This window comes from Struthio camelus, chromosome 21, assembly GCF_040807025.1.
Source record: "Struthio camelus isolate bStrCam1 chromosome 21, bStrCam1.hap1, whole genome shotgun sequence".
In the NCBI taxonomy this organism is placed as follows: domain Eukaryota; kingdom Metazoa; phylum Chordata; class Aves; order Struthioniformes; family Struthionidae; genus Struthio; species Struthio camelus.
Window position 1 is genome coordinate 7,728,827 of NC_090962.1, and position 19,157 is coordinate 7,747,983.

The 19,157-nt window shown below is 49.1% G+C and overlaps 1 protein-coding gene across 10 annotated transcripts in view; it reads right to left on the minus strand.

Moving 5' to 3' along the window:
• Window positions 1-1,511: 1,511 nt before the first annotated feature.
• The window catches only part of CCDC30 (coiled-coil domain containing 30), a 42,864-nt gene continuing 25,218 nt past the window's right edge, over window positions 1,512-19,157 (minus strand). For 5 of the 10 annotated variants that reach the window (XM_068915919.1, XM_068915917.1, XM_068915926.1 and 2 more), the window contains 11 exons: window positions 14,318-14,455; window positions 9,829-10,002; window positions 9,219-9,428; window positions 8,404-8,561; window positions 7,599-7,746; window positions 6,845-6,966; window positions 5,288-5,429; window positions 4,209-4,345; window positions 3,751-3,865; window positions 2,717-2,784; window positions 1,516-2,081 (listed from right to left, as the gene is read on the minus strand). In XM_068915919.1, coding sequence (XP_068772020.1) covers window positions 1,868-2,081; window positions 2,717-2,784; window positions 3,751-3,865; window positions 4,209-4,345; window positions 5,288-5,429; window positions 6,845-6,966; window positions 7,599-7,746; window positions 8,404-8,561; window positions 9,219-9,428; window positions 9,829-10,002; window positions 14,318-14,455 — 1,626 coding nt within the window. In that variant the 3' untranslated portion in view covers window positions 1,516-1,867. Of the gene's footprint in view, window positions 2,082-2,716; window positions 2,785-3,750; window positions 3,866-4,208; window positions 4,346-5,287; window positions 5,430-6,844; window positions 6,967-7,598; window positions 7,747-8,403; window positions 8,562-9,218; window positions 9,429-9,828; window positions 10,003-14,317; window positions 14,456-19,157 lie in introns of all 10 variants that reach the window. The other 5 variants (XM_068915927.1, XM_068915922.1, XM_068915921.1 and 2 more) reach the window with 3 other exon arrangements.

The window sequence follows — 19,157 nt, forward strand, 5'->3', positions numbered from 1 at the left end:
TTCTCCAGGTTTATAAAAGTTCTACCTTTTAAGGATTATAATATTATAAATGTCACGTGGTGGAAACCATAAACAACAAGTTTACAAGAGGAGCAAAACATCCACGACCGAACAGCCCCACGTGGTCCCCAGGACGAATTCTGCTGCTTCCCTATCTGCTCACCACCTACCTGACCAGGATCAGGTCTTTTCCTCCTTTTCTGCTTCAGCCCAGCGTTCCTGGTGTGGAGCACAGCAGTAAGAAGCGTTGTGCCTGTGCCAGGCTCTGTTGCACCGGTGTTAGGATGCACAAATACCGCAGCACTGGGGCACAGGGACTTGCGGCTTGGTGGTTCCTGCCCTCTGCTCAAGGGGAGAGAGGCTGAGGGCAGGAGAGCCCAACATAACCACTCTTCCCTTCTGGTTAACAGACTCTCCTAGCCCTCCTGCGCTAACCTTTGCTGCCTCCCAACACCAGCATCTCCTGCTTTGCTGCTTCTGACGGCTGTGGGGGAACTGAAGCCTCCACATTTGCAGTAGAGAATCTGCCCCAAAGCCAAAAATGGCCTAAACACGTGAGGAGGGCAACAGGGCCACATGGGACAAGCGCCGCCTTTTGTGCCTTGAAACTGTGGTGTGCCCACGGGGGCCGAGCTCTGCAGCACCGATTGCTCCTGACGGACCGCGGTGCAGAGACCACGAGGAGGCTGGTGGAAGGGGGAAGCCTCCTTGCCTCGCCGGGAGCGCCCAGTCCCCCTCTGTTCCCTGTGTATGTGCTCAGATCTCCTGCACGCTCCTCTGAGAGCGCTCCCATCTTCTCTGTTGCTTTCTCAGCAAGGACACACGTCTATTCCCCCTCGCGAGCGCTCACAACCCAAGCATGGACCTCTGGGTGAGTTCAGATCCTCTCCAGGCACGTTCATGATTTTTGAGACCCCCTCCATTCCTCTCCATGAGCGCTCACCTTTCCTCGCCTCCACCTCAGGCGAACTGTGATTCCCAGTACTCCCCTCCACCCTCAGCTCTCCTCTGTTCCCCTCCGTGCATGCTCAGTCTCTTCCACAGTTCCCTTCCAGCTGTGTTCAAATGCTCTCCTTTCCCCACAGTACATGCTCTGAGCCCTTCTGTTTCCCTCTTTGCCTGCACAGATCCCCTCCCTTCCCTTCTGCACGGGATCCGATTCCTTCCATTCCCACCCAAGCACACCCGTTTGCCCTCCCTTCCTGTTTGCGAGCGTTGGGATCCACACCACTTCCCTCTCTGAACATTGAACCTCTCCTTTCCCCAGCACACACATTAACTCCGTTCTTTTCTTTCTGGGCATGTTCTCATCTCCTTCCACCTTTGCTCACCACTGCTCTCTAGTCACATTTTCAAGCACTCAGATGCCCTCTCTTCCCCTCCATTAGCTTGCACAGAGAAAATGGAAGGGATAAGAGCGTACCAAGAGGGGAACGACAAGCCTCTGAGCACAGATGGAGGGCAACGGAGAAAAGTGGGCGCACAGCAGGCAGTGGTGGGGATCAGAGAATGCATAGGAGAACTTGTCCAACTTTTATTTACAAAGATGGGAGTTTGGACTGGACACAGAATTAGGATTCAGTGGAAGATGTACTTCACCGCTCCCCTCTTTTCTTTTACTGAATTGATCTGCGAATTTCAACCATTGAGCTGGATGGGGGATCACGCACACACACACACACATACACGTATCTACAGCTGGGTAAAGTTAAAAATAGCCATTGAAGAATTTAGTTGAAAAATATTACAGAAATCACTGAACAAGTCATTGGGCAACTCTCTCCCCTGCTGTCCTTGGCATCCTGTGGCAACCGAAGCCCAGCCCTTGCAGTCCAGCTAGTGTAGATTTAACAAGGGTCTTGCCCATTTAGAAGTTCTCAGAGCCGATGCTCTGACTCTCCTCCTGCAATTGGGAGGCTGTGGTGTCTCCGGGCGAGGCTACGTTTAAGTACCCGATCTCCGAAGCCTGAGAAGGAGATAAGCAAAAGGAGGACTCCTGGCTTTCAGCGCCTTCTTCAGGCTTGGCGTCCTGCATGGCCTTCAGGGTGCTGAGGGAGTCTGGCAGTTCCCGTGCCGGGAAGCTGAAAAAAAATTTCCTCTCTAAAGTCGCTTTGCAAACTGTATCCACCTCTCTCTGCCGCTCGCGCAGCCTCATTGCTCCTCCCGACACCTCTGCAAGGCAGTGCAGGGCTACAGTGAATGCGTTTCGTTTGGGCTAAGGCTCAGACACTCTTCCTCCAGGCAAGTAGCTGACAGCCCCCATCTCCCCCAGAGCACACTGACTTGGGACAGACTATCCGTGGCCCTCACTGTTCACAGTACCCATCAGCACCCAAAGGCTGTGAGCAGGCCATCGCGCTGGGCCTCCAGCCAGAGCAGAGAACAGAGTTGCAGAGTCTCTGCCTTCCCCGCTAGCGTGCTTGACTCCCTCTTGCCCATTTTGGCTCAGATCCTGGTGCTCCTGGCTACACTAGAGGTTGAGAGAGCGCTCAGGCACTCTCCAGCCCCATAACCCACTGGTCAGGAGACCTTCTGATCACCCCATCAGTTTCATAGCATCTTTTTAATACTGTTTTTCCTGTAACTTGAAAAAAAAAAAGACCCTTGGGGGTAAAAAAGGGTGGAGCAGCATTTGTTTTGACAACCAAAATGCCCTGCTTCTCCCTTGCCACAAGCAGACAGGAACCCCCTATCTTCTCCTTTCACCGCACAGTACCTGACACGGGAAGATGGCAACACCTTACTCTGTAGCTGGCGTTCAGGGAAGTTAACACTCTTCAAGTCCTAGAACAAGAAACAGAGACTTTCAAAGGAGCAGGTGCATGTCAGACTCTGAATTTCCCCCGAATTTCAATGTATAGTCTTGGTCTTCAAAGGGCCCCCAAGCTCTACAGAGATATGAATAAGAGATTTGTCCTTTGGGTCTGAATCTAAACTGAAAAATAAGCCCAAAGCAGCTCAGGTCAAACAAACAGAAAAAACCAGAACGCAACAAAAAACAGTTGTTTCTGCCTGGCCCTGAACAGCACAGTGTTTTATTCGTAACTGTTCATTTCCAATTTGAAAAATTTGAAAAATTTCACCTCCAATTTTCAAAATGTGCCGACATACCCCAAATCTACCTGTTTTATTTGGATAGTGTTGAAACAAAACCTTTGGACTTCCCTGGATTTTTCTCCATTTCTCCCCGCCTGCGAACAAAGCTCTTCATGATTTTGGCCAAACCAAAACTGTGTTTTTAGGCAAGGAATATCCTCATCCAGTACAATTTAGTCAACGCTGGTCAGCTTGGTCTGAGGTTTTAATCTTATGAGTGTAACATACCTAAAACTCCCAACACACTGTTCTAAGTTCTCTCTTCTAATTTTAAAGCTAATTTTAACAGAACCAGGCCCCATTACTAAGGTCTTTTAACAACTGTTAGACTTTAAAAGTGCCAAAGTGAAATCTCTGGCCCTGTGAAAAAGAACCTCATCTCCCAGCAGCTCTGGGGACTGGCTGGCCTGGCACATATATTGAACTTTTGGGGTCAAGGCGGCCAGCTCCCAGAAAGTCCCTCCACATCGACAGAGCTGTTGCAGTCCCCCGTGTGCTTGCTGTTCCTCTCCACATGATTTTCAGGGGAGCAAGGGGCCAGTTAGTCTTTTCTCTGGCAGCTGAGCTGCAGCGACAGACACCGACCCTCACTCGCAGGAGACACCAGCTCCTGCAACCTGTCTGCTGAGAACAGCCCCGCTCACTGCGTCTCACCTCCGTGCTGGGAGCGGGGATGCTCCTCAGACCGCGCTGTGAGGCGTGCACGTGGCCGGAGAGCTGGAGTTTGCTCTCGTGCAGTCGCACACTCTCCTCGTCCGGGATCTTCACTCTGAGCATGTCACACACAAACAAGGCACAAGCTATTTCCCTTCCAGCCACACTACATTTTCGAAGGGGTGTTTTCTTTTTAAAACCACAGAACCTTTTTTCCACAGTCCTTGGCTGTATGGCAAAGCCTTTGATGGGGAAAGGGCCTGATTACATCCTACAGCAATTTAAAAGCCACAGTACTACTGACTGGGGCACAATTCAGGCTTTCCTCCCCACACAAAACAAGGATTTCTTCAGAGAAAGAGGGGCATAAAACTGGAGAAAGGGTGGGAAGAGGTAGGGTCCCAGGGGCATCCCATCCATCCCGGACATCAGTAAGTGCCTACCTGCTCCAGACCTACCTGCTCTGGAGGGTGGCAATCATAGACCTGTCGCTCCAAGGCATCTCCTCCTGGTCAGAGATCTTCTGGAGGAGCCGTCTTCTTTCCTGAAGTAATTTCTCATTCTCTGCAGTGATCTGTGCAATCAGCACCTTCCCCTGAGCATTAACGCAGAAAGAAATAACCACCAACAGTTACACTTCTCTAGTCTCTGTAAATTTTACAGTGCTTTACCAAAAGGGTCACCATCAAATACATTTGCTCCCAGAAGAGCATTTGATGTCACCCACCCCAGAAAAGGACTTTTGGATCACCTCCTGGCAGTGACATTTCTGAGGCAAGAGAGCTTTGGCAGCTTCCGAATGGGATTTGAGGACACAAGTGGCCACGAGGGCAAGGAAGTCCCTTCAGGCTTTATGGCCCTTGTTCCTATAGGCACGGCCTTAGCAATGCCAACGGTTTCCTAAGGCAGCACCAGTCCCATGTGCAGAGCAGGAGCAGCGTATCAGGCAGAGCTCTGCATCCTCAGACAGTCTGGCTCTTTAACAGCACAGTCCCACTGCCTTCAAACAGGCTGATCCTAAACCACAAACTACCCAGGAGCCAACAGAGACAGCTCCACACTGGAGTTAATGGTGGGAATAGCAGAAGTAGAGGCAAATGTCCAAGCTAGAAAATTTAGCAGTGGCACTGAAGCTTGGAGGGTTTTGAGACAAGTCCAGCAGCAAAGGCATTTGGGAGCCAGGAGCCTGCCTCACTTGCCGGACGCTGCCTCGTCCTAGACCCTCAGTCCTCCAACTGTCCTCGCTCCCTGTAGTCCACACATGTCCAAGCACTGTCGCAACGACAGAAGCCTTTGTCCCTTTCAAGGAGGCTTGTTATGAAAAATGGTTCTTATACAGCCAGCTCTAAATATTGAAGACTGCTGCCTGGTACTGCAGGACAGGCTCCTCTCTGCCACAGGAGCTCTGCCAAGCTTAGCCCTAAATGCGATAGGCAACTCCCCCACCTTTTGGAAGAAGGGATCTCCCTGCAGACACGCTGTAGGCACCTCCTCCCATCCTCCCTCATGGGGGAAGCCCTGTCATATGCGTTCTCACCTTTTCCACTTGGAGCTTTGACTCGCTGAGCTCACTTTCAAGCTGCTTAATTTTACTGTCCCTTTGTTTCACCTCATAGATAAACGTCTCCTTCGCTCTGCGGATCTTGTCTTTGTGGCGGAGCTGCATTTCGTTGTATTTCCTGAGGAGGCACAAACATCAGGCCACAAAATGCTTTTGTCTTCTGGGTCAAGAACAAAGCAGATGTCCTGCACTTATTCAAGCCTGTCACAGCCCAAATTGGGAACCTCCAGAATCTACCAAGCTCCTTTTGGCAGTGAGGCTAAAGGCAGAACGAGCACACTGACATTCTGGATTATGTCTTTCACAGCTGGGTCGGACCAGTTTGGGTGGGTGTTTTTGTAGTGAGGGTTACACTGTTGAGTTACAGCATCAACCAAACAGAAGTCGACTGAGGGAAGAGGACCCAAAGCATTCCCAAAATTGACTCCCAGCTTTACAAATCCTTTGACCTAAATACCTAATAAGGGTATCCTAAATACCAAATAAGGGTATGAATCCACCAAAATTGGGAGCAATGTGGAAAAGGTAAACAGGGGCAGGTTATTTAGTTGGAAGGGGAACACTTAGGGGGGAAAAAAGGGAATACGAAGGGAAGCAAATCATGTGACGGAGGCTGCTCAGGTGTACTATCGGGCAGCCCTGTTCCTGACCGTCACAGCTTGGAGCAGGACAATGAACCTGTTGTTGTTCCAGCCAGGCTTGTGTGCAACTTCCTTGTGCAGGCAGGGGAGAGCTGTAGTGCTTTCCCTAATGCTGGCAAGGCGACACCCAGAGGGAAAGGACTGGATTTCCTATCTTCCTAACAGCTACCTCAAGACCTGCAACACTCCTCCAACTCTGCTTTTCATCTCATTTACTTACTGCTTCGGGTTAACATTCAAATAACAGGCTTCTATAAAGGCCAGCAGTACCCTCACAGTCACAGGTAGGAAACAGCCAGGGTGCTGAATCCAGGACAATACAACCTATCAGCCAAGAAAATCAGAGCAGCAGCACACGCCCCAGACCTCACCTGTCCCCACCTTGCTACTGGTGCAGCCTTACAAATCAAAGGTTTTTACAGGCACTGTAAAGGATTTGGGGTCCTAAGAAGGGTCCTAAACAGCACACGCCAGGCAAAGAGAACAGGTCGCAGAAAGAGACCGCTGCTTCAGTGAGCGCTTCTGATAGCAGTGACACTTCGGGGTTAAATGTTTGTCTCTATTGAGACTTGTGACCATTGCTCTTTTCCTCAAACACGTCTCATTTAGGTAGGAAAGACATGCTCTCATTTTTTTTTTAATCCTGGGAGAGTCAGGATAGAGGGGAAAATCACATCAAAAAAAGAGAAGCCTCTTCCAAAATTAGGGACATTTGCACGTTTGCTCAAAACTCACGAGCAAAAAGCTACGGTGCTTCAAATTAGATCCAAAGAGTGCTGGGGAGAAACGAACAGTTCCACAAAGCCAAATGCAGCATCACCTCTTAGAACGCAAAGAGCAACTCTTGGATAGTTTTTTTTTCCTTCCTATCTCCTGCTGCTTCAGTCATTACCTGACATACAGATCCTTCTGGTTCAGGAGACTGACTCCTTCCTCATAGAGGGCTTTGTTTTCCTCCTTCAGCAGTGAAAGCTGCTCTGAAAGCTTCTGGTTTTCCTTGTGACACTGGAGATGCTGAAAAATAATTTTTTTATTTGCGTGCGTGACATCTCTAGGGGCTCTAGACCTCCTTTCAGTCTGGTCTTAAAAGCTTCTCTGTCGTAAATCCTAGTGTTCCCTGCTACAGGTAATATCCATCTATTCCACTCTCCATCCTCAGTGCACTCTCGCTAAGGCCATCACCTCCTCCCCAAAAAAATGGAGGAATGTGAATTTCTGTGCTGCTGGGGAGTAGCAGGCTTCGACAGGGCAGACAGTGGTAATACATCCTTGCAGACTGTGGACTCTGCTGACATTCTCCTGCAAAAAGCTCTGTGCTCTGCAAGAAAAGGGGATGGCCTCTTCTCCTTTCCCTTTTCTCCCTTGTAGGCCTTCTTTCCTGCCCTCTGAGCTGCATCCCCAGGAAACTTACTACAGATGGGATGGTGCTCTTCTGCAGCTCCTGTTTAAATCAGTGGGATTTGCAAGGGCTCAGCACCTGGCAGGTTTTGACCCTAACTCCCCAGTTCCCACATACAGATTTCATACTGCAGTGTCCCATTTTCCAGCACAAACTGCTCCCTAGAGCTCACTGGTCTGCTCTGGAGCCAGCCTCTAGCATGGCATCACTTTGAGTGATGGGGATCCATCTGCATCCTGCAACTCACCTCGCTTGAGTCTGTTTTCCTCTCGTCTTCTAGGACGTGCAGAGTCTTGGCCTGCAGCTCCACGTGCATCTTGGCCAGTGATGCCTCTGTCTCACGCGAGTGCCAGAGCTGCTGCCGCAGCTCCTCCACCTGCTGCTCCAGCAGCTTCCTAAGAGCACGTTTGTGTGACAGTGAGAAACTGTGAGCCAGAGGCCAGGCCACGACCTGCCACCATGAGTTCGAGGCTGCCTCCTGACAAGGCTGTGTGTTAGGAGAGGTGATGAGACAGTCGGACAGGCTCAGCCTTTCTTGCTTGCGGGTGGCCACACATCAGGGTAAAGCAACGGTCTAAAAACAGTCTCACACTGGGCAGCATTGGGGGGGTAGAAAGAAATCGCTACCTACTGGATGCCCCCACGTATCAGTGCAATGTCAAATGCTGCATGCTGCATCCGGCGACATCAATCCCAGCATGAGCACAGCTACACAAGAAAGGACACTGCTGCCATCTCCAGGGTAAACAATCACTGAACCAAATTACAATGCTGGCAGGAGGGGCCACGCACCCTCTGAACCAGCTGAAGTCTCAAAAAAAAAATCACTTACATTTTATAAAAAGAGAATATCGTAGGGCTCTGCTCCCGCACCTAACAGCGCACGTGTCACTGCAGGTCAAAAGGAGGGGTGGGAGGCATAACCAGTGGTGCAGCGATGCCTTCAGCCCAACTAAGAGCTCCAGGAGGTAGCTGGCAGGTTGGCACAGAAGTGTTTACTGGCATGCACCTTCCCTCCACACATCTCACAACCCGCGCCCAGCTCTAGGTACCTTTTCAGGCGTTCCTCTTGGAGTTCTTGCTGCACTCGAGCTTCATTTTCTCGGGCCTCTTTCAACTCCTCCTCCAGGAGTTTCTTGTCCGAAACATGGGCATCTGCCAGAAGGAGCTGGTGTTGTGACTCCTTCAGCTTTTGCTGGAGCTTTGAGATCTCGGGTCAAAATTGGGCACAGATTAAACTTGCTGAACTTACAGACCAGTATTTGAAACAAAGGAGTCAGGGAAATGAAAGATCTGCTTGCTTCTGCTCAGGAGCACTTATTTCTGTGCGTCTTTGCGTCACAGTCCATTAGAAATAAAATCTTTCCAATGACTGTCAGAGTTCAGATCAGATACTGCATCATGAAGTAGCAACAATCCTTTTTACACTTAATTTGATCCTGTACGCTTCAAATCCAAAAGATTCCAGTGAATGGTGCAGGGATGTGGCAGAATCAATGCCAAGGAAAACATAAGCTTTTGTAATTCACCAGATTGCCATAAACAGCAAGCATCCTCATTAAGAACAATATGACCCAGGCCGCCCAAATCTGTCAGCCCAACTAGCAGCATACTCGGACATACTGAATTTTAAAGACAAGAGTTGAGGCATCAGTTTTGCATCCTACTGTATTAATTATGTTCCCGCTAATAGCAGACATGCTTCCCAAAACATTTAACTAACCTCCCAAATGATCTCAAACTAGCAAAACACACCTCAGAGCACTGATTCATGAGCTGACAGTGCTTCTCTTCCGTTCTGAACAATGGCTGCATGTAACTGCTAAAAACATGATTGATGTTAACGTACTCCAGGTTGACAAGTTACCTTTTTTTGTGCTTCCCATACTTTGGACTTCTCCTGTGAAAGTTTCTCTTGCAGACTGCTCTGCAGTGTATCAGCCTGGGAGCACTTCAAGAGCTCTTGTTCAAGCTCTTTGACCCTCTGCTGGCTTTTTTCCCACTGTGCTGAGAGAGACGAGCACGTTTCAGTTGTGTCCAAAAGTTTTGCACGGGCTTGCTTCAGCTCAGCTTTGACCTGAATTTGAAAGAAGAAGAAATCAAGCTTGCACTTCAATATACAGCATCTAAAATGTCTTGCTCAGGAAAAGGGCAATAGGATTACCAGACACTGGACAAGAGTAAAACAGAAATACAGGGAGCGAATACAGCATGTTTTATTTGGAGGCAGTCCAACTCCCACTGAGCAGAGGCAGAGCACATTTGAGAGCCTCAGGTACTGTATGATCAAGTTTTCTTTGAAAAAATTAACTGGAAACACTGGAGAGAGAGTGAGATAGTAACAAACTCAGAAAGTCACCAGTGCTGATGAGAGTGTAAATGAGCCCAAGCCTGCTGAAATCAGCACCTCAGACCTCCTATGGCTCATAAAATGAAGTGATGCTTTCCTCAAGCAGTCCTGTCTGCTCTGTTCCTACCTTAGTGCATTCCTGCTGGAGCAAGAGATTTTGCTTTTGTAAGTCGATGTTTTTCTCCCTTTCATATTTAAGCTCCCTCTCAGCTGAGCTGCACAAGTTCTGAACACGACGCAGATCCTGCCGCAATTGCTGCATTTTTTCCTCCTGCTGCTGGAATCGCTCCTCGGACAGACTCTGCAGCAAGAGGGAAACAACAAAGGGTGATGGGAAAATTATCTTCAAGGAAGGATAAAGATTGGCAACGAAGAAAGAGAGACCGATGAGGACAGCCAAAGTACACCAGTAGGATTAAAGGAAATTAAGAGGGGTACAGCCAGGCAAGCATTTCTTCTGGTTCCCACTTGAGCAGATCTGTCTGCCTCCACCCTGTCCGTCCTCTCAGAGGCACCGATACAACTGTTGAGGTCGAGGAGGAAGATGCAATAACCTGGATCAGGAAACAAATCCCTCTTAAAACTAACCTGGCAAGTAAAAACAAAACAATGCAGGTCACTCTTAACTCAGATCCATTCCTGAGCTGGTTCCTGGCAGCGTCCACAGAGTCTTGTGCTAGAGTCTTGCTAAGGCACTAAGCATAGGTGGCATATCCAACTACAACTTCCAAAGGCAGCAGGAAGAAATTGCAGCAGTGGTATAGGAACAGACGTACTGGCACAATGCAACAGCAGCCTGGACACCATGGGGTGCTCACTGACTTCTGCCCTTGCTGTCACAGGCAAATGGGCCTCTCTGGCTTTCAGAAAATAATCGAGGCTCTGCCTCCGTAGCACTTCAGTCCCTCCATCTTCTTAGGAGTGCCTTTTGTGCAGGCTACAATCCTCTTTCCACGTGCAGTGTATCAAAATCCTTCTTCACAGCATCACTTTGAGCCACCTACTGATCTGCATTCTCACCTCGCACCTTCACCCTCTGCTCTTGGGACCAGAGGAAATCCCCTGAAGATCAAGCTTTTCTTCTCAGGATAAATCCCCAGCTGCGGTGGGGACTGTGGATCCAGCACTGTGGGATGCGGCAGTATCATCTGTCCCGACATGGCCAGTCAAGGATTTTTTTTCCCCTACTTCCATCATGATCCCTTTCAGCACCCCCCCCCCTACACCTTGCATGTTGCTTTGGCAGACAGCATACTTTTCTGCAAAGATTTGCTGCTTCTTGGTATTGCTGTGGCTCTGATCCTCTTTCTATCCCCACTCCTGTGTGCAGGCCATCCTGTCCTCTCTTCTCTTTCAAGCTTCTGCAAATAATCCTTGCTCCTCCTCAAAATCCCCATCCTGGATATCTCCGTGATTTCTTCCTCTTTGGCAGGGCTAGCTGCTCTTCCCCTTTTTTTTATATCACATGGTAAGACAGATGAACAACTTGAATTTAAAATACAGCTAAATGAAGTGGCATCAAAAGTGGACCTTGCCTGCTACCTGGTAACTGGAGAGCAGTAACTGAGACAAGGACACAGGGCTGTGGCAAAACTCAGTTGCCTGTGAGCTGCTACTGCAAGCCAGCAGTTCAGGGCTGAATTCAAGCAGTCGAGTATAAATGCAGAAAATCCCAAGCAGGAGCAGAGAAGTGGAATTGCTTCTGCCTACAACAAGAGTGAGACCATTATGGGAATAGCAAGCCCAGCTCTGTTGCTCACGCTCTGAAAAAGAGTGGAGAAAGGGCTCCAAAAAGATTTAAAGCATTATTATGTAAGGACCAGATGATCTCCAGGGGCTGCTTGCAACCTCAACCATCCTGTGATTCTGTGACTGTAAACCTCATTTCTCTCACGTGCACTAAGGGAGCCAGAGCCGCTCAGTTTACCCAAGTTCCCAAAGTGGAAAGTGGTTTCTATATCTAAAAGCGTGACAAAAGGAAACAACGACATTGCTCAGTCTCAAACACTTTCCCCAAGGAAATCAGTCAGCCTCTCAACTCCCCCAGCATGCTAATGCTACAGCACTGCAAGGACTGGCTTCCAGGCCACTTTTTAGTTAGGCTTTGCCACTAAATTAGTGAAAAAACATGGTGCAGATGAAGCTGCCCGTACCTGTTTAATGTTCCCATCTAAACTGCCTGCAGAGCTCTGTGGCAAGAGAAACCTGTTCTCTCTATGGACCATGCCTTGATTCATCCTCAAAGCCTCTTCACTCACTCATGCTGTCACGCTGCTCCCACGTAGCCACGATATCTTGCTTTACCTGGGCAATTTCTTCCAGTAACTACCATTTTTCTTCATTGCTCTCCTTTAGCTGTTGTTCTAGCTCCTCCCTCTTCTTGTTGCTTTCCAGTAATTCAGAACTTGAAGGAGAAATAGTAAAGGAGAGAGATAACTACATATATCCAAGAGAAACCACTCTCTGAATGGGAAACTTGGAATATGGGAGTCCAGTGAAACGCTCAAAGCAACACTGAAGGATCTCTGGAAGCCTCGGAGGGGAGATAATCCTGAATCTAGCAGTTCTGGGCAAGGGTCAGTCTCCCCCGGGCAGTGATCCACAAAAAAATGTGGAGTCCACGTGAGCTAGGCTGCATTCACAAGCAGCACAGGAGCACTCATGCTACGCCTTGCTGTATGGAAGTACAGACTCGGGTCAGTGCCAGCTCAGCGATCTATGCTCTCTCGCTCAGCTCTCTCTCTGACCTATCTTGATCTGAACTATATGCCCTTCTAACCCAACCTACCTGTCTTAGCCTGGTTTTGCTTTATCCCAGTACCTAGTTACCCAGGTAATTGAGAGCTGACTGTAAACACACTGGGTTAAATCCGGAACTTTACTTACTAACGAAAGTCTGGGCACGGATGCTCTAACTTCAAATTTCCACTGACCTACTGAAAAGGTGGGGGTGGGGGGACCTATAATCCCATGTCTGCTGACATCTGTCCTTAAAGGACGACTGAAATCCATATCAGGATGTATATCACCACCTGCAGGTAGCAGGCAGCTTTCTTCATCGTGTTTGTAGAGCCGTTAGCCCCAAGAAACCCTAGCTCACAACGGGAGCTCTTTGGGACCATATTAGTGCAAATACAGCATCACTCCAAGAGAAAAACACGCTCCCAAAAGACACCTCTTTTATGCAGTTAGGACTCTGGGATAGTTAAAGAAAAGGGGTTTATTCCTGACTGATCATTAGTTGACTAAGGAAAACGCTTATCCACCAAAAATTCTACAGAGAGCTGATTACTTGATGCTATAGAATTGGACACAAAGCAGCTGTCTCTATTTTTGCCAGAAGTAGCACTGCAAGGATTTTTAAAAGGCTGGACAATTAGCCAGCAAAGATAAGCTGCAGAAAATACCAAAGCCCTTGTTAAGGTTTACCAGAGGAGTTCTTGTTCAGCCCTCAAGTTTTGGATCCGTTCTTCCAAAAATACTGCTTTAGCCATCAGTTCTTCACATGCCTTTTCATCTGTAGTTAAATCTTCATGTTTCTGCTTGAGTTTGTTAATTTGTTCGTTTTCTTGTAGGCGTTCAGAGACCTGAAAGGTCACAAAATACCACAACTCTGATTCTCCTTGGTCTCACGGAAATTTTTTGAGCAGTATAAGGCAATGTGGGGACTCCAGCAAGAAAAGGCTTGTGATTCTGTAGCTAAATCATCATGGTTCTTCAGCCCTGAGATATATATGCAAGTCCTATTTTCTGCATGGGAAATAGCTGTGTGTAAATGATCATCAAAGCACATTTCTTCATTTGATTTCATTCTTCTGTTGCCTGTCTGTAGTTCCCAGCACTTTACATCACGTGTCCTATCTCTTTACAAAACTAGCAACTCTTGGAAAAACAGTAAGGGTACACAATATGTACTCAGCTGTCTCACACAAAGAGTATCCTCCCTCCAAGTCAAAATGCTGGCCTGTTATGTCTTTCTGACCCGTGTGCTATATCTTCCATAAGGTACTGTGATCGCACACAGACACAACATAACAGGCTCATGCAGAACGGGAAGGTGACAACACCTCCCAGGAAACAGCTCTTAGGACACAGACCTGAAGTATCTCAACTGAAGAAAGGGCGTAGGATGAAATATACCCAAACCCACCTTCTACGGACGGCTGCTCTCTCATTTCAATGTCACCTAATTCTGTAACGCCTGGCAACGGCAGACCCAAAACCTCAGACACGGAGAGAAGATGCAAGGAAAATAAAAGAGGCAGGAAATGAAGGGAAGAGGAGTGCATAAGGTCACAGGAATTCCCAGACTGGATTAGAACCAGAATCGACCTACTCTAACATCCTCCTGCTAAACAGTGGTGAAACCAAATCCTTCACAGGAAGACACTGTTAAACCCACTAAACCCTAGTGATGATCTCAATTCCAGCATTGCTTTCCTTCCTAAAGCACATGGTTTTAATCAATAGCTCTTCCTGAGTGTGTGTTAACACTAATATTCATTCCAGGTCTTTTTAGCCACACCAAGGTGCATTCCCATCTTTGAGCAATATGCACAAGTAGCTTCTGTCTGCATCAGACACTGGAACGATGGTGATTTCTGTACATTTCTCACCTCTGTATCTAACAAAGCATTATCTTTTTGTAGCTTCTCATGGGATACTGTAATAAAATCCCTGTTCGCTGATGTTCTTTGGAGACTCTGGAATCCATTAGAATGGCTCGTAAGCTTTGATTTTGACTCAGGCAATTCCTGGTGGGGAAACAACAGGAGTTAGTGGATGTAATATACCTCTAACTACAAGTTCAGAATCACAGAATCACAGAATCGTTTAGGTTGGAAGGGACCTCTGGAGATCATCTAGTCCAACCCCCCTGCTCAAGCAGGGTCCTCTAGAGCATATTTCCCAGGATCACATCCAGACGGGTTTTGAATATCTCCAGAGAAGGAGACTCCACTACCTCTCTGGGCAACCTGTTCCAGTGCTCTGTCACCCTCACAGTCAAGAAGTTTTTTCTCAGGTTCAGATGGAACTTTGCATGTTTCAGTTTATGCCCGTTGCCTCTTGTCCTGTCAGAGGCCCTTGTCCTGACGAAGAGTCTGGCCCCATTCTCTCAACACCCCCCCCTTCAGATACTTGTACACATTGATGAGATCGCCTCTCAGTCTTCTCTTCTCCAGGCTGAACAGGCCCAACTCGCTCAGCCTTTCTTCCTAGGAGAGGTGTTTCAGTCCCCTAATCGTCTTTGTAGCCCTCCGCTGGACTCTCTCCAGTAGTGCCATGTCTCTCTTGTCCTGGGGAGCCCAGAAGTGGACACAGTACTCCAGATGTGGCCTCCCCAGGGCTGAGGAGAGGGCCAGGATCACCTCCCTCGACCTGCTGGCAACACTCTTCCTCATGCACCCCAGGATCCCACTGGCCTTCTTGGCCACAAGGGCACATTGCTGGCTCATGGTTAACTTGTTGTCCACCAGCACTCCCAGGTCCTTCTCTGCAGAGCTGCTTTCCAGCAGGTCAACCCCCAGCCTGTCCTGCTGCATGGGGTTATTCCTCCCTAGGGGCAGGACCTTGCACTTGCCTTTGTTGAACTTCAGGAGGTTCCTCTCCGCCCAGCTCTCCAGCCTGTCCAGGTCCCTCTGAAGGGCAGCACAGCCTTCTGGTGTGTCAGCTACTCCTCCCAGTTTAGTATCATCAGCAAACTTGCTGAGGGTGCACTCTGTCCCTTCCTCCAGGTCAATGAGGAATACATTGAACAAGACTGGGCCCAGGACTGACCCCTGCGGGACACCACTAGCTACAGGCCTCCAGCTAGACTCTGCACCACTGACCACAACCCTCTGAGCTCGGCCATCCAGCCAGTTCTCAATCCACCTCACTGTCTGCTCATCTAGCCCACACTTCCTGAGTTTACCTAGGAGGATGTGATGGGAGACAGTGTCAAAAGCCTTGCTGAAGTCCAGGTAGACAACAGCCGCTGCTCTCCCCTCATCTACCCAGCCAGTCATTCCGTCATAGAAGGCTATCAGATTGGTCAAGCATGATTTCCCTTTGGTGAATCCATGCTGACTACTCCTGATCACCTTCTTGTCCTCCAGATGCTTAGTGATGACCTCCAGGAGGAGCTGTTCCATCCCCTTTCCCGGGATGGAGGGGAGGCTGACAGGCCTGGAGTTTCCTGGCTCCTCCTTCTTGCCCTTTTTGAAGACTGGCGTGACATTGGCTTCCTTCCAGCTCTTCAGAAGAGCTTTCTCCACTCAGATGTTCCAGAAATCTCTCAGAAACAAGAATAAAGTTCCAGTAACTGCAAAGAGCTCTTTGAATAATATCAGTTCATGGCACAACACATCACATACATTATTATTATTATAATTTACAAGAAAGAAAATACTGCCCAATTTACTGGCCTATAATATGTTTTGGGCATCCCAATGAACACAACATTGAACAACCTCTAATTTTGACCACCAGGTATCATGACAGCCCAACGATTTCGTGCCAGGCTAAACTCCAACACTCTGTTGGTAAATTATTTACCCCAATACAGCTGCTCTAGGAAGCAATGTACACCAATGCATGCAGCATGGGGAATAAGCAGGAAGAATTAGAGATCTGTGTGCAGCCGCAGGGCCATGATCTCATTGCAGTTAGAGAGACATAGTGGGATAGCTCACATGACTGCAATGCTGTCATGGACGGCTCTGTGCTTTTTAGGCAAGACAGGCCAGGAAGGCGAGGTGCTGGAGTTGTTCTTTATGTGAGGGAGCAACTAGAATGTATGGAGCTCTGCCTCGGGATGGATGAAGAGCAAGTTGAGAGCCTATGGGTAAGGATTAAAGGGCAGGCTAACATGGGTGACACTGTTGTGGGGGTTTACTACAGGCCACGTGATCAGGAAGAGGAAGTCGTCAATGAGGCCTTCTACCGACAGCTGGAAGTAGCCTCACGCTCACAGGCCCTGGTTCTCATGGGGGACTTCAACCCCCCCGACCTGTGCTTGAAGGAGAGCACAGCTAGGCACAACCAGTCGAGGAGGTTCCTACAGAGCATTGAAGATAACTTTCTGACACAGGTGTTGGAGGAGCCAACAAGGAGAGGCATACTACTGGACCTTGTACTAACAAACAAAGAAGGTCTAGTTGGAGATGTGAAGGCTGGGGGCCGCCTTGGCTGCAGTGACCATGAGATGGTGGAGTTCAGGATCCTGCCAGGAAGATGCAGGGCAATAAGCAGGATTACAACCCTGGACTTCAGGAGAGCTAACTTTGGCCTCTTGAGGGACCTACTTAGGGGAATCTCATGGGGTAGGGCCCTAGAAGGAAGGGGGGTCCAGGAGAGCTGGTTTAATATTCAAGCATCACTTCCTCCAAGCTCAAGATGGGTGCATCCCTCTGAGGAAGAAGTTGAGCAAAGTGGGCAGGAGACCTGCATGGATGAGCAAGGAATTCCTGACAAAACTCCAGCAGAAGAAGGAAGTGTACAGAATGTGGAAAAGAGGACAGGCCACTTGGGAGGAATACAGGGACGTTGTCAGAGTGTGCAGGGATGTGACAAGGAAGGCTAAGGCCCAGCTGGAATTAAATTTGGCAAGGGACATCAAGGACAACAAGAAGGGCTTCTTCAAATACATTTAGAGCAAAAGGAAGACTAGGGAAAATGTGGGTCCGCTGCTGAATGGGGCGGGTGCCCTGGTAACGAAGGATACAGAGAAGGCAGAGTTGCTGAATGCCTTCTTTGCTTCAGTCTTCACTGCTAAGGCCAGCCTTCAGGAATTCCAGACCCTGGGGACAAGAGAGAAAGTCTGGAGAAAGGAAGACTCTCCCTTGGTCAAGGAGGATCGGGTTAGAGATCTTTTGTCCAAACTTGACATCCACAAATTCATGGGCCCCGATGGGATGCATCCATGAGTGCTGAGGGAGCTGGTGGATGTTATTGCTAGGCCACTCTCTGTCATCTTGGCAAGGTCCTGGAGAACAGGAGAGGTGCCTGAGGACTGGAAGAAAGCCAATGTCACGCCAGTCTTCAAAAAGGGCAAGAAGGAGGAGCCAGGAAACTCCAGGCCTGTCAGCCTCCCCTCCATCCCGGGAAAGGGGATGGAACAGCTCCTCCTGGAGGTCATCACTAAGCATCTGGAGGACAAGAAGGTGATCAGGAGTAGTCAGCATGGATTCACCAAAGGGAAATCATGCTTGACCAATCTGATAGCCTTCTATGACGGAATGACTGGCTGGGTAGATGAGGGGAGAGCAGCGGCTGTTGTCTACCTGGACTTCAGCAAGGCTTTTGACACTGTTTCCCATCACATCCTCCTAGGTAAACTCAGGAAGTGTGGGCTAGATGAGCAGACAGTGAGGTGGATTGAGAACTGGCTGGATGGCCGAGCTCAGAGGGTTGTGGTCAGTGGTGCAGAGTCTAGCTGGAGGCCTGTAGCTAGTGGTGTCCCGCAGGGGTCAGTCCTGGGCCCAGTCTTGTTCAATGTATTCCTCATTGACCTGGAGGAAGGGACAGAGTGCACCCTCAGCAAGTTTGCTGATGATACTAAACTGGGAGGAGTAGCTGACACACCAGAAGGCTGTGCTGCCCTTCAGAGGGACCTGGACAGGCTGGAGAGCTGGGCGGAGAGGAACCTCCTGAAGTTCAACAAAGGCAAGTGCAAGGTCCTGCCCCTAGGGAGGAATAACCCCATGCAGCAGGACAGGCTGGGGGTTGACCTGCTGGAAAGCAGCTCTGCAGAGAAGGACCTGGGAGTGCTGGTGGACAACAAGTTAACCATGAGCCAGCAATGTGCCCTTGTGGCCAAGAAGGCCAGTGGGATCCTGGGGTGCATGAGGAAGAGTGTTGCCAGCAGGTCGAGGGAGGTGATCCTGGCCCTCTCCTCAGCCCTGGGGAGGCCACATCTGGAGTACTGTGTCCACTTCTGGGCTCCCCAGGACAAGAGAGACATGGCACTACTGGAGAGAGTCCAGCGGAGGGCTACAAAGACGATTAGGGGACTGAAACACCTCTCCTAGGAAGAAAGGCTGAGCGAGTTGGGCCTGTTCAGCCTGGAGAAGAGAAGACTGAGAGGCGATCTCATCAATGTGTACAAGTATCTGAAGGGGGGGGTGTTGAGAGAATGGGGCCAGACTCTTCGTCAGGACAAGGGCCTCTGACAGGACAAGAGGCAACGGGCATAAACTGAAACATGCAAAGTTCCATCTGAACCTGAGAAAAAACTTCTTGACTGTGAGGGTGACAGAGCACTGGAACAGGTTGCCCAGAGAGGTAGTGGAGTCTCCTTCGCTGGAGATATTCAAAACCCGTCTGGATGTGATCCTGGGAAATATGCTCTAGAGGACCCTGCTTGAGCAGGGGGGTTGGACTAGATGATCTCCAGAGGTCCCTTCCAACCTCAACCATTCTGTGATTCTGTGAAGAGGAAAGGAACTCAACTGTCAGCTCAGGAGTCCTACCAAA